Source organism: Lepisma saccharinum, chromosome 3, assembly GCF_977018435.1.
Source record: "Lepisma saccharinum chromosome 3, izLepSacc3.1, whole genome shotgun sequence".
Lineage (NCBI taxonomy): Eukaryota > Metazoa > Arthropoda > Insecta > Zygentoma > Lepismatidae > Lepisma > Lepisma saccharinum.
The window spans coordinates 119,258,794-119,271,773 of NC_139231.1; the positions used below are offsets into that span (position 1 = coordinate 119,258,794).

The following is a 12,980-nucleotide window of genomic DNA, read 5'->3' on the forward strand; positions in this document are numbered from 1 at the left end:
TATTTTTTTTTTAAAAAAAAAAGTGCATGAAAACTGGTAAAAATCATGCCAGATGACAAACTTTAATAAAGAGGACATTTTTAGATTTTACATAAGTGTTACATTGATTGATTGATTGAGTTGGTGTTTTAAGTCCTTTATGCACAGTAAGGCTAATCGGGACTGGACCTACAGTTTAAAGTCGGATCTGAATCACTATGTGCCTACGCATCTAGTATCAAAATTGGACCCCTTGAATACAAGGCTGCAGTAGATGTTGCAAGTGCTTTAAAATCAAAACTTCACGCGGCACGGCTGCTGCAACGGAAGAGACACAAACGTCCAACATTTTTTTGTTGAAAGGTAGGTTTTGCTTGTCTGCACTTGCAACTGAGAGTGCAATCATCAAATGACGATTTAAATTTCTAAAACTCTTAATGTAACATTGACCTCTCCATACTCACCCTCAATATTTATGTCTATGCTATTCTTGCATTACGTTTAATATTTATATGTTTATGCTATACTTGTATTATGTCTTATATGTGTATGTTTATACTATTCTTGTATTAAATTTTATATTTATACCGATGATGGCATCTATTGCATTATTGTAATGCTTAATGATGAATAAACATATTGATATTGTATTTCTTAATAACAATTATTTACATTTTATAAAATTTTATTATGAATCTTGAAGTTGAAGCAGTTGTCTATAACCCACAAATAGGACATTTGCCCATTTTCCTAAAAACCCACCTGGACCATTTTTAGGACCCGAAATGGAGAGCATGTCTGGTAACCCTACCATTCTAAGAATTTAGAATTAAATGGACCACAAAATGAATTTTAATTCTTTGCATAAGAATGGTATATCATCTCGGAATGCTTGTTACTTAATTCTACTTGTACAGTCACGGACACTTCTGGGTTGTAACAATTCAATTAACTTTCAATGGAATCGTTACAACTCAGAAGTGTCCATGACTGCATGTATTACTTTGTAGAATTTCTTTCTTCCAACTTAGGACTCTGCTTAATGTTTCAAAATACATGCTTTTGTCCAACATTTACTTATGAATTATGAATGAAAGATAATCAATATCACAGCTTTGGAACTTGTAATAACTGTAAACTTTAAAAACTTAAATTTACAAGTAAAGGTGTGACAAAAAGAGCATGTGTCCTCCCAATATATTACTCTAGAGGAGTTAATTTGCTTCTGATAACCAGTACTTTAGAAGAAACTTACTATTTAACATTTGTCAAAGTATATCATACTTGAATTTCCATGCAATACAAGTACTGCAGGTTTGTCAACAGCTGCTCTCATCTCCGCGGCAGAGCATTCTATGATGGCTGAGGTCCCAAATTCGAAGTCCAGCTTGTTTTCTCTGAGTATCTCTCCATCAATTTCATCATACCATCGCCCATCCTCATTGTTGCGATTAGCCAAAAGTGGCAGAAAAGCAACACTAAATGACAAAAATCAAATTAAAAGTTGTTTTTCTTTAACAGAGTTCTAAGCAGACTTTTCAAAATTATTATATGTACAAAAACACTGCCGAATGAGAACTGTTGGCCATCGAGTTCAGAAAGTAAAATTTTTATATCGACACTTACATAAATACAATTATATTTGTTGGACCACACTGACTTGCCAAATGACTTTTTTTCTTTTCTTGTAACTCTGCTTTTTAGGAGGGAAGATGAAAACATTTCACTTCCTACAGGACCACCATCTTTACTTGAACAAATATAAAACCAAGTTTAAGTCTCTGCAACAGGTAGTTTTACTTCTACAATATTTTTTTTTGTACATAACTGTAAATTTGAAAACTCCTTATCCACGAAAGATTAAGTGAGGGGTCTGTTGATTCTTACTAGAAATTATCAAGGTACAGTCTGTGCAAGTGATCGATTACTGCCCACATCAGCCTAGCAGATGGGCAAGAATCCACAGATGTTCACTAATACTCAGGCTCTGTCCGAAAGGTACGAAGTACGTACTTGAAGCATGGTTTTGGCGGAAGTGACGTCACCTAGTACAGTTCGAAAGCCCCAAGTACAGGAGTACGCAAGTGCATATCTCTCAGTGCAGATGGAAGCTGACTCGGTCACGTGATTTCCACACTCGTTGTTTGTTTGTTTAAAATCGCGGAGGTAGAAAGTCAGCAACACAGGTTAAATATACGTTATGGGTCAGCAAGTTGTTGGTTAAAGTGCTTCTAATGTGTGGAAGTGTATGTGTACGAACATTTGAAAATGCAACGTGATTTCTATGGTGAAAAACAAGTGTTTATAGCGTGGGGAAAACAACGAGTACTCAGCTTTATCGACTGATCCTATTTGGCGCTGCAGTCGAAAGACTTTCACTTCCAGTCCACGACTTCAAGACCGCACTCCAAGACCATACTTGGAGGATGCTCGCTTCAAGTATGGTCTTGCACCTTTGGGACACTGCCTCAGTTCTGGATGGATATGTTGCCGATTCTCATGAAGGGACTTAGGCACAGAAATACTTTTGCAATTGTTTTCATTGAATTTACATCATACTGTAATCATTAGAGACATGGGATTTCTTCATAAAGGTGTTTAATTGAATTTACACCAGACTGTAATCATTAGAGACATGGAACTTCTTTTAGGTGAAACCTAACAAAATCCAGAATTTTCTTGAATGAAAAAAATTCACTGGGCACTTCTGCTTCAAATCCGGAAACTTTTCTAACGTTGGAAGCGGCCCCGGTGCCAACGCAGCGTCGAATGACATGGGTACCTGGGGGAAACCCTGGGGGGTAAAGGCAGTCAGGGGCGTAATGCTCATCACATCACCCCCACTCACGACCGGATCAAGAAAGTGTAGGGCATTACCCCCACACCCCCTATACGCCTTCATGGCATGGTGCTAAGCACAGGGGAGCACTTTACCTTTCCCTTCTGCTTCAACAGAGAGCAGACTCCTCAAGTAATAAACAACTATGCACATCTTTCAAGGGATGTAAAATATCAAACTCAATGTGTAACATGTACATAAAGTGAAAATTCATTTTATTTCTTCAGTGTTACAAAAATGTGTATGAGCATACACACACACACACACGTAATAACAAAACGAAATAGAACTTTGATTCCTACTCAAGTCATAACTTGAAAACTCCAAACTTTATCTCAAATTTGGAAAATAAAAATTGCACTTGATGGTTATATTGAAAAATGATTACAATAGCTACTAACTACAACTAAATACACCACTTTTTAAAGAAATGGTTGTTAAATTTGCAGGTATTTTATACAAATACATGTTTTTCATAAATCAAAGAAACATACAAGATAATGTACATTACAATCTGAAGAAAATAAAAAGGTAACATTATTTCTTTCTGATATTCTTACACATAATGCCAACATTACATCCAAATGTAAATGCAATATCTGCATTTTAAGTGTCAGTAACTTCGTTTTTTCTAACAATCTTTTTCATGGATTTTGGTATCAAAATTCTATTGAACAAGTCAGTGATTTGTCTTTGTAATAACACGAAGATAATATTCTGTATAATTTTTAAACAATATTCTTAATCAAAAATTGTATTGCACATGAGGTCGTATTTGAAACTCTTGCCTCTATGCTAAGGGAAAATTTTCGTATTTTACTGTACACAATAATCATGCAGTTATGTCCCGTGTAACTGTGGATACATCAAAAGGAAGTTATGTTCAGTAAAAATAAGATCATTATTCATTCTTGAAGTTTGATTTCGAAACTGTAGATATTAAGAAGATAAAAAAAGTTCTGATAACACTGGCAAAAAGAGATTAAACTTTTCAAGTTTGAAAATGATTGTTATTATATTCTAGTATATTTGCTTGCTTTCTACAAACTTTTATGAAGATTAGCACATTAAAACACGTACTTACACTATATATGAATGCATATTAAAGTACAAGTTACCATTTAACATTTTAAATGTATTTCTAGTGAAATATTACACAACATTAATTATTCTACTTTAAATACAGCTTTGCTGTAAGTATATTTATCTATTAAGACATTCATATCTTCCATATTGCTTTATATATAAAAAAAATGTTAAATTATTAAATTATTTGCTCACAGCCACACTGAGACCACTTATTAACACAAGGAAATACTGATTAATATTGTCTTAAATGCATTGTCAAAAATCTCAAGTGAAAAGGTTTAGCTTCTAATTTTTATTACATGTTACTGAAGTTATTTTTATTATTTAAAAGTACTGATATAATCCAACAAGATACACATGCACACAGTAAGAATGACAAGTATATCTTTACAGTGATAATGAAATTAAGAAATGTAATGGCAGTATGTACACAGACAGCAATGTTGAATAAAAACAATCTTGGGAAAGTATATAAAGTGTTGTTTTAACTTTAAAAAAATATAATATAAATCCTTTACTGAACATAACTAAGGTATAATTTAAACAGGAAACTAATGAACTATTTTTATCGTACCATATCATATTGCCATCTACAACATAATATATCATTTATGCAAAAATACACATTTTTTTTAAATATTCTTCCTCATTATAGAGCAATAGTTGTCAACAATCTTTCTCTTCTAACAAACATCACAGCATCTGCTGTTTAAACTGGTGCATTTCTCTGCAGCCAGAAACTCATTTCTACAAATCTGAGATTCATTTGAAACAGGAAATAGATAGAGGTATGTTACATGAAACACAAAGCTAGTTACATTTACTACTTAATTAATATAAATGTAATAAAAGAAATATTGACACTTCTTCTTAAGTTATAAATACCAATTACATTATACTTCCACGGGAAAACAGGTGATCTCCTATTTCACATAATAAATCAATAAACTCTTTGTTTAAATTGTCCAAATGATGATGACAAACATCCATAACTACATTGAAAATGTTTATGATCCATGATATGAGGATAGCAATGAATGCATGAACATGGAATCATATCCTTGCTCAATGCTAATTGAATTGCGATGTTCTTCGGCAGATGTTGATGTGCGTTCAGGCTCTCTTGACTCACAATTTGTAACAGGCTGAATGAAACAAGTGGTAGATAGTTGAACAATTTGCTGTTGAGCATCTGGGAACTGAAAACTGTTCTGGAAGTTTACCTCTGTTGGGTACTGATGTAACATGAAGCCTAGTTCTGGAAGATAATAATATTAATGAGATTATATTGTGTGTGTTGCCTCTGGAAATTTGCATTTTTCTAGCTTTCTGAAAAATAAAACTAGTAACATTCGAAATTCATAAATGAGAATCCATAGAAACATTTCAATGAGAACAATAAAGCTGTATTTAGTCCTGGGCTATGAAAATGCAAAGTACTGATCATGTTATTTCTGTCATCCCAAACGAAATAGGAGACAAAAGCATGTACTTAAGGGTATGAGGAACAGTTTCCATGTACAGCCAGACCTGAAACTGCTCCTCCCTTACCCCACAGCAGGCTGGAGAAAAAAGAGGTGTATGTGCTGGATGGTTGTAGGAGGGGGAGAAAACTTAGCATTATACTTATGGGAGTATTTCACAGTAGACATTATTATGACCACCAGCTAATATAACCAGGTGCTGGTAGGTTTCCACAGGTATCTGGAGCCATGCTACCTGCAGTGCTTCTCACAGCTGCTGGAGGGTGCATGGCGGAGGATCCATAGGGGGAACACGATGATCGAGGTTCTTCCACAGAGGCTCTATTGAGTTAGTTAGTTCAAGTGCATGGAGTTAGGGGCCAGGGAAGTACTTGAAAGCCATGGTTGTGCTCTGTAAACCACTGTCTGACATTTCTAGTCATGTGACATGCTGTATTGTCTTGCTGGAAGATCCCAGGGAAGACAATCTGCATGTATGGGTGTACCTGATCTACAAGGATGGATTCATGACCAAATCGGGTGAAAGTTCTTTCCACATGAATGGGTGGTCCCAGAGATTGACGCAAAAACATTCCCCAGATCATAACATTGCCACCACCAGCTTGTGTTCTTCCAGCAATGGTTGCAGAGTGTTAGTTCTCTGCTGTTTTTTGCTTGACATGCCAATGTCCATCCATTCAACGAAGCAGAAACTAGACTCATTGGAGAAGGCAACCCTTTGCCAATCAGCACAGGTCAAATTATGATACTGCCATGCAAATTCAAGCCTTTTCTGCTCATGCACCTTCGTTAGCATAGGAGTAATGACCATCAGTTTGCCTTGGAGCCTCATAAGCAGCAGGGCGCTGAACTGTCATTTTAGACACACGTCTTGTAGCCCCCTGGTTCATTCTGACTGTGAACTGCTCCACTGCAGCATGTTGGTCATACCTCACACATCTTCATAGCCGACGTTCACCACTCACATCAATGGCACATGGTGCTTCACAGTTTCCATGTCTGTTATTCACAATGGTGCCATTTGTCCTCTCATGATACACTTTCACCACAGCAGCACATGAACAGTTCACAAACTGTGTGGTTTCGGAAATACTGCCACCATTGCCTGAAAGCCGATAATCCTCCATTTTTGCACCTCGGGGCCGGTTTTTCAATGTGAGATTAAAGTTCAGGTTGGGCAAAAAACTAGAGGTTACTGCAATTTTGGGTTTTTCATCAGCGGTCAACTGCTCAACTGGAGGTTAAGTGGCACTGAACTTGATCCGTGCTTCATCTGGTGGTCAGCGAGATGACTGGTAGTTTCCGAACAAACATGGCTGCCTCATTGGAAGGTAGATCTTCACCAGACAGTTTCTCAGGTACATTGAAAGAGAAATAATTCAATAAAAAGCTACATTGGTGTAAAAATAAACTTGTTGCGCTTGGCAAAGTTCAAATGAAGTGCGAGTTAACAGGCAAAACTAAACAAATAGTCGCCAAACTTTGATTTGTGTCCACGTACTGTAGACATCTCTGATGTATGATGAGGAAAGGAAGCAAATCGGGAGGCGGCAAGTTAGTGCAGTGGATAAGGGCATTAGCTTCAAGCGCATGTTCCGTTTTATGTTGTGAGTTCGAGTCCTGCTGCTAATTTTTTTTTTTTTATCGTTCATTTACTAACTTCTAGTCAAAATATGGGTGCAAAATCTCAACACATTTTCCAAATGACATGGGCTAGATAGGTATTATTTGCATCTGATGTCTCCTTCATCCTGTATGAAAAAATACTTTATTTGTACTACATTTTACCATCTTGTGTTTTGTGAAGTCCATCTGTTTTAGGGCAATAGCCAAATGTGTAGTAATTGTTTTCCCCTTATATGTATTTTTTGTAGCAGTGCAATACGTGCATGTTAGGTTCTGTATTTGCAATGTAAACAATGAATTTCAACAACCGCAAGTATCCTATTGTAGTTTTACCTTTTTACACCAGGCGAAATTTGATTTGAATTTAGAAATATAGATGGCAGTGGGATCGAATTCCTTGCATCAGCATTACCAACATACAATTGTTCCGCACCCAACCTAAAGCCAGTGAACCTCTGGTTATTTTCGCATTGAAAAACCCAGTGTTGGTTAAGAGTGGAGGTGAACTCCAACTGGAGGTTGGCTGACCAAAAAGTTGACCAGACATTGAAAAACCGGCCCTCACATAAATCGTGCATGTTACCCTTGACAGCAACAAGTGCTTTGTGTGCAGACTGCCTACCGCACACCTCATATACCCATCACACCAGCTCAAGATAAGTGATGTACTTCATGAGATATGCGCTGCTAATGTCAAATGTAGGAGGTGGTCATAATTTTACTTGTTCTCTTGGGAATTATCAAACTTCTGATGGTGATTGGAAAGAGGACATGTTGAAGTTTTTGCTTTTGTTGGGAAAAGTTGAAACTTCCATTTGATTAGCTGTAACTTGAAGTTGTTTGTCCACAAGGAATAAATGGAATTCTGTAAATATTTGTCATATATTTTACAGATCGTATATAGTTTAATAATAGGTTTACCATATTTCTTTGGGTCCAACCCAGGACATATTTGCGATCAACTCGTTACTGCTGAATTTCAGTTTTTTCTTTACAAAAATAAATTGAAATTACTTAAAATCTTAACATTTTATTGGAACATTAAACTATAAATTGTACAAGAAAAAATATTAACATTATTTTCTAAATCAATCAATTTTCAAATGTTTAATTGAATAATACATTTTCTGATGTTTAGGAAACCTCTCTGTTCCAGGTAGCATTGTCTGTTAGTTGACTCAGTTGTACTTTTCACTAGACATGACGTTCTTCAGAAATGGCTTCTTTGTTTTAATAACATCATAAAATTCACAACATGAAAGTTCTGAATTAATTTTAACATTCAGCAGATGTTTAACAGTGGATACTAGAAGTTTAACTTAAATTCCATCCTCTATGCTGAAATATCTTACAACAAATGGAACGAGTTCTACTTCACTTCTGTTTGAACTATCCATCGATAATGTAACATAATTAATGTTTTCTAAAGAACGCAACTCATTATCGAAAATAAATGGTGAAATAAGATCAACAATTATTGCCTCGGTTTTGGTTCTAGCAGATGAAAATTTTGGGTCATATAACTTTTTAACGCTCGTGGAAGTACGAAATGGAAACGCTCGTAAGTTGATATCTTGAAGAAAGAAAAGGTATAATCGATCCTTGCCGGTCATAAATATTCAATACCAGTAGCTATTTTCATGTTCAGATTCTGAAAACCCCAGACACTTTGCAATCTCGGACAGCAGTAAAAAAAAAAACAGGACTGTCCAGGCTAATCCCGGATGTATGGTAAGCTTACTTAATAATAAACTTTAAAAAAAAAAATACTTTCACTTTCGACATGAGAAATTCAAACTCTCTTGTACTATGTTTTGTTTTTGCAGTTGCAGTGCCCATTCCAACAACATTGAAATAAATGCATACCTTATGCAAAACTGTCAAGTATTCACCTTAAGTACAACTATATTCTTGAACCACTTCCTTGTTGAAGAGCAAGTAGCTTGGGGTTGTCCAGTGTATATGGAAAGTCATGCAACTGATTCAGCAAATAAACAATTAAACAAACCCAATTTCTGCTGTCATGAGTACAGTGCCTGATGTTTTTCATTGGTTGCTAATGTATTCATTTGTATTTAATTAGAGTTTTTGTATTTTTGTTATCTAGCCATCACTTTTGGCTAATCATGATGAGTTGTGAATATATGAAATTAACGAAGGGACTCGCACATATTCCCTGGCTGGGATATCAATCTGTGATGGTGTAATAAGTCAACTAACATGCTTGGCCACAGAGCTGGTAATGAGAGTTTCTCTTTTAATATAACATTAAACACCTGTGGGGCAACATTCTTAGGATATGATAGAGCCAACTGGAAAATCAGTAGATTATCCTATCACCGTGAATAACTGGTGTTAGTGCAGATATGTATGCATGAAAGAAACAGTGATCTACATCTCGTGTCATGGATACTTCTGGATTGTAACAATCCTGTTGAAAGTCATTGGGATTGTTACCCAGAAATGTTCATGACTGTACTTTGAAATCACTCGAACTCACAGAAAATGAGGAAACATGAGTACATCAATGATGGACGAACATGGAAATTTTAACAATACTAATAATGTATTTTTAAAAGTGAACTATCTCCTGTGATTTCACAGTTCTATTATTCACTTGAAAATGAACGCAAAGACAGGACTTTATGATACATAGGAGGTATGAAGATAAAGCCCCACCAATTTTGATCTGCATACTGGAAGTGATGTGATGTGATTAGCGCCCCAATCCAGTCATCATTACCAACACCTCCCCCAGGATTACCTCCATGTACCCATGGATTGAGTTTTTTGTTTTAAGTCCACTTTATGCAAAGGTAGGCTAATTGGGACTGCACCTACAGTTTATAGTGGAATCTGAACCACTATGTACCCCTACCTGGTATTCAATCCGGAACCCCTAGATTACAAGGTGATGGCATTAGTACCCATGGATTGAATTGTGCAAGCCCCACATCTTGCAGGGACCTTGGAAAAATCTCCACATGAGGTCACAGACTCCAGAAATCAGACCTCGTTTCCTGAATAACAGTCACACTCTACAAACTAACTACAAGTTGATAGTATATTTGAAAAGCAAACAATCTGCAAACAACTGGAATGGATCCTTCTAGCCGTTTCAAAACCACAACACAAATCAGCAATTAACACTTCGCTACACAACTGATTTTATTCTAACTTTATTTTTCCTTTTAATTTCCTTGTTCTTGTTGATTGCCTGCTTTCCTCATTACCAGGAATAAGATCGCTGCATCTCAATGACATTTTAACGAACTCTTTACTCTAGCAATAGGTGCAATTCATTACAAAGAAGGCTGCCTGAACATTGCCCATAAATTTTGGGCAAATTCTGTAATTAGTCAGTCAACTTGTAAAAAACAAAATTCTTTCAATCACAATTGATTTTATGTTGCCCTAAATTGTTTTGGGCAACCTGAAATTTACGAAGGTAATCATATAATATGAACTCTGGGGAGAAAATATTCAAGTTGACTACAAAGGCAGAGAAACCCCAGATAATGAGTTCTCTGCTGTTTAAAATGCAGTGTTTGCAACCACACTAACTCCATGCTATTCCAAATAAATTTTACCACAATGCCCGAGTGAGGTCCCGGGTTCGATCCCCGGCCAGTTCAAATCCGGGAACTTTTCTAACGATGGAAGCGACCCCGGCGGACACCCAGCGTTGAATAACATGGGTACCTGGGGGGTAAAGGCGGTCAGGGGCATGATGCTGATCACATCACCCCCACTCACGACCGGATCAAGAAAGTGTGGGGCATTACCCCCACACGCCCTATACGCCTTCATGGCGTGGTGCTAAGCACAGGGGAGCACTTTACTTTTTTTTTTTTAATGCCCGAGTGATAACTATGAGTATTTCTTAACAAGGCTGTACATATACAGTATATTGTTTTAATTGACAAAAAGTATAGTGGGCTTCTAACCTACTACAGCCATGTTTACTTTGTACACAGTGCACCCCCCCATTTCCTTCCCTCAACCTTTTCTAACGAAAGTAATTAGGTTAACATCCACCCTCTGGTATCTTCAATGTGTATATACATTATAGTATTCTCGATATATTTTTTCACTAACGGCCCCGAATATTTTACATGTGGAGGCCCACAGGAAACTGTGCTATGCCACTGGTTGCCATTACAAGCCTCCTACCTTTTCCACTTGGTGGGTGTAGAGGCCCTACACATAGGTGTGCGGAGACCCTCAGATTAAAGTTGGGTAAAAGCCTTGATGAAAGTGGAGAAAGATAAACCTCATTCTATCTCACTGTTTTATTGTATTGATGGGTACTAAACAGGGGTGTGTATATAGTGTTGGTCCCGACATACCAAAAATCACTATTAGAATCCCAGCTTACGTGGCACAAAAGTTCTGTTCCCCCACCCCATTATTTTTCTCCTCTCTGGTTCAGACTAATTTACAAATGAACATGAAATGATCATATTGAAAACTACATATAATTTATTCATTTTCAATGTGTGGCCAATTTATTATGCAACCACATAGGTGTAACACATATAGGTCAACGAATAAAATTCGCAAGTCTTAAAAACAAGTAATTTGCTGGAGAACGAAGCGAGATAGTCAATTTACATAGCAAATAAACCCACCATAGTTGCTTGAAACTTTTGTCAGCTTGAAAATATTATAATATTGTTTAACAACGGTAATAAGATTTCTCTACACTAAATTTCTAAGTGAAAGTATCCATACAATGTCTTTGTCACATTGCCATGCTCTTGGCACCATATAATATTCATTTGTGTTTGTTTCTACTATATAGTACATGGCTCTTCCAGTTTTTGGGCACCCACAGATATCTATCAAAAATTTTGCGTGCAATAAAGCAATATCTGGTTTCTCTATTAAAACCTTCCTCTTGGATTCAGTTCTTTTTAAAAAGGAAAACAAAAATCATGCAAACATTTCCTTAATGTTGTGATACCAAATCGAAAATTGTTCTTCTTCTTTTCAACTTCTTTGGAAGGTACAGTATTGTCCGCAACGTAAAAATCCCTCACAAGCCTGACCAGGTTGGGATTCGTACCCACGACTCCTGGTGTCATAGTGTGCATTGTTGCCTTGTAATCAAAGGGTCCCGGCTTTGATATTCCGGTGGAGGAACATTGCAGTGGTTTGGATCCCACTTTAAACTCTAGGTTCACTCCCAATTAGCCTATCTGTGAATAAAGTGGACTTTAATCAATAAATCAAACAAAAACAAACTAATAACTACACCATGGAGATTGGTGGGTACCTTTGGAAATGAAACTTGTGCTTCTTCCTCCATGAATGATAACACATTGTAAACAATATTCGCAATGCAATTCTAAACCGAGTGACCAGATAATTGTTTACAACTGTAGGTGGCAACATTGGAATTTTGCTGCACCACCTTGCCTTTTTTGTTAACAAAACCCATATGGTTCCTCAAATTCCCACTTTCCCCAGAGCTCAAGTTATCGCGCAAGGGCCGCTCTAACAGATATAAATTGTAAACACAAATTGCATTGGACCCATATTAGGAACTTCATTACGAAAAAGAGAGAATTCCTGAAACCAGAACTGGCGTCTTGGTAACCATCCATACAAAACTAAAAACCGAATGTCCAGGTAGCAAATGTTAACAAAATTATAATCATAGCACAAAAATGAGAAGAGTACTAAAATATTTCTCATCTTCCAAAACACAAAAGTAGGGTTTGTTACTGGTACCCAAAACTCCTAGATTCAGTTTGCATATGGCTTAAATTCTAATTAATTTCAAAGTTCGTAATTAACACACTTGCTTCTAACTTCCATAATCATAATCAGATGATCAAGTTAACTCTTTTCCTGGCAGCAGCAAGGGACTTTAAATACCACCACTATCCTGGTAGGCATTTTAAATGAAACTAACATAAAATGCACGCAAATACACTATGTTGCCATTCGTCACCGGA

At 36.5% G+C, this 12,980-nt stretch overlaps 1 protein-coding gene across 2 annotated transcripts in view; it reads right to left on the reverse strand.

Moving 5' to 3' along the window:
* Nucleotides 1-3,016: 3,016 nt before the first annotated feature.
* LOC145985364 (uncharacterized) overlaps nucleotides 3,017-12,980 on the reverse strand; it is an 88,796-nt gene continuing 78,832 nt past the window's right edge. Inside the window, exon 6 of one of the 2 annotated variants that reach the window (XM_083119303.1) lies at nucleotides 3,017-5,165. In XM_083119303.1, the coding sequence (XP_082975429.1) occupies nucleotides 4,915-5,165 (251 nt within the window). In that variant the 3' untranslated portion in view covers nucleotides 3,017-4,914. The remainder of the gene's footprint in view (nucleotides 5,166-12,980) is intronic. The other variant, XM_083119306.1, reaches the window with a different exon arrangement.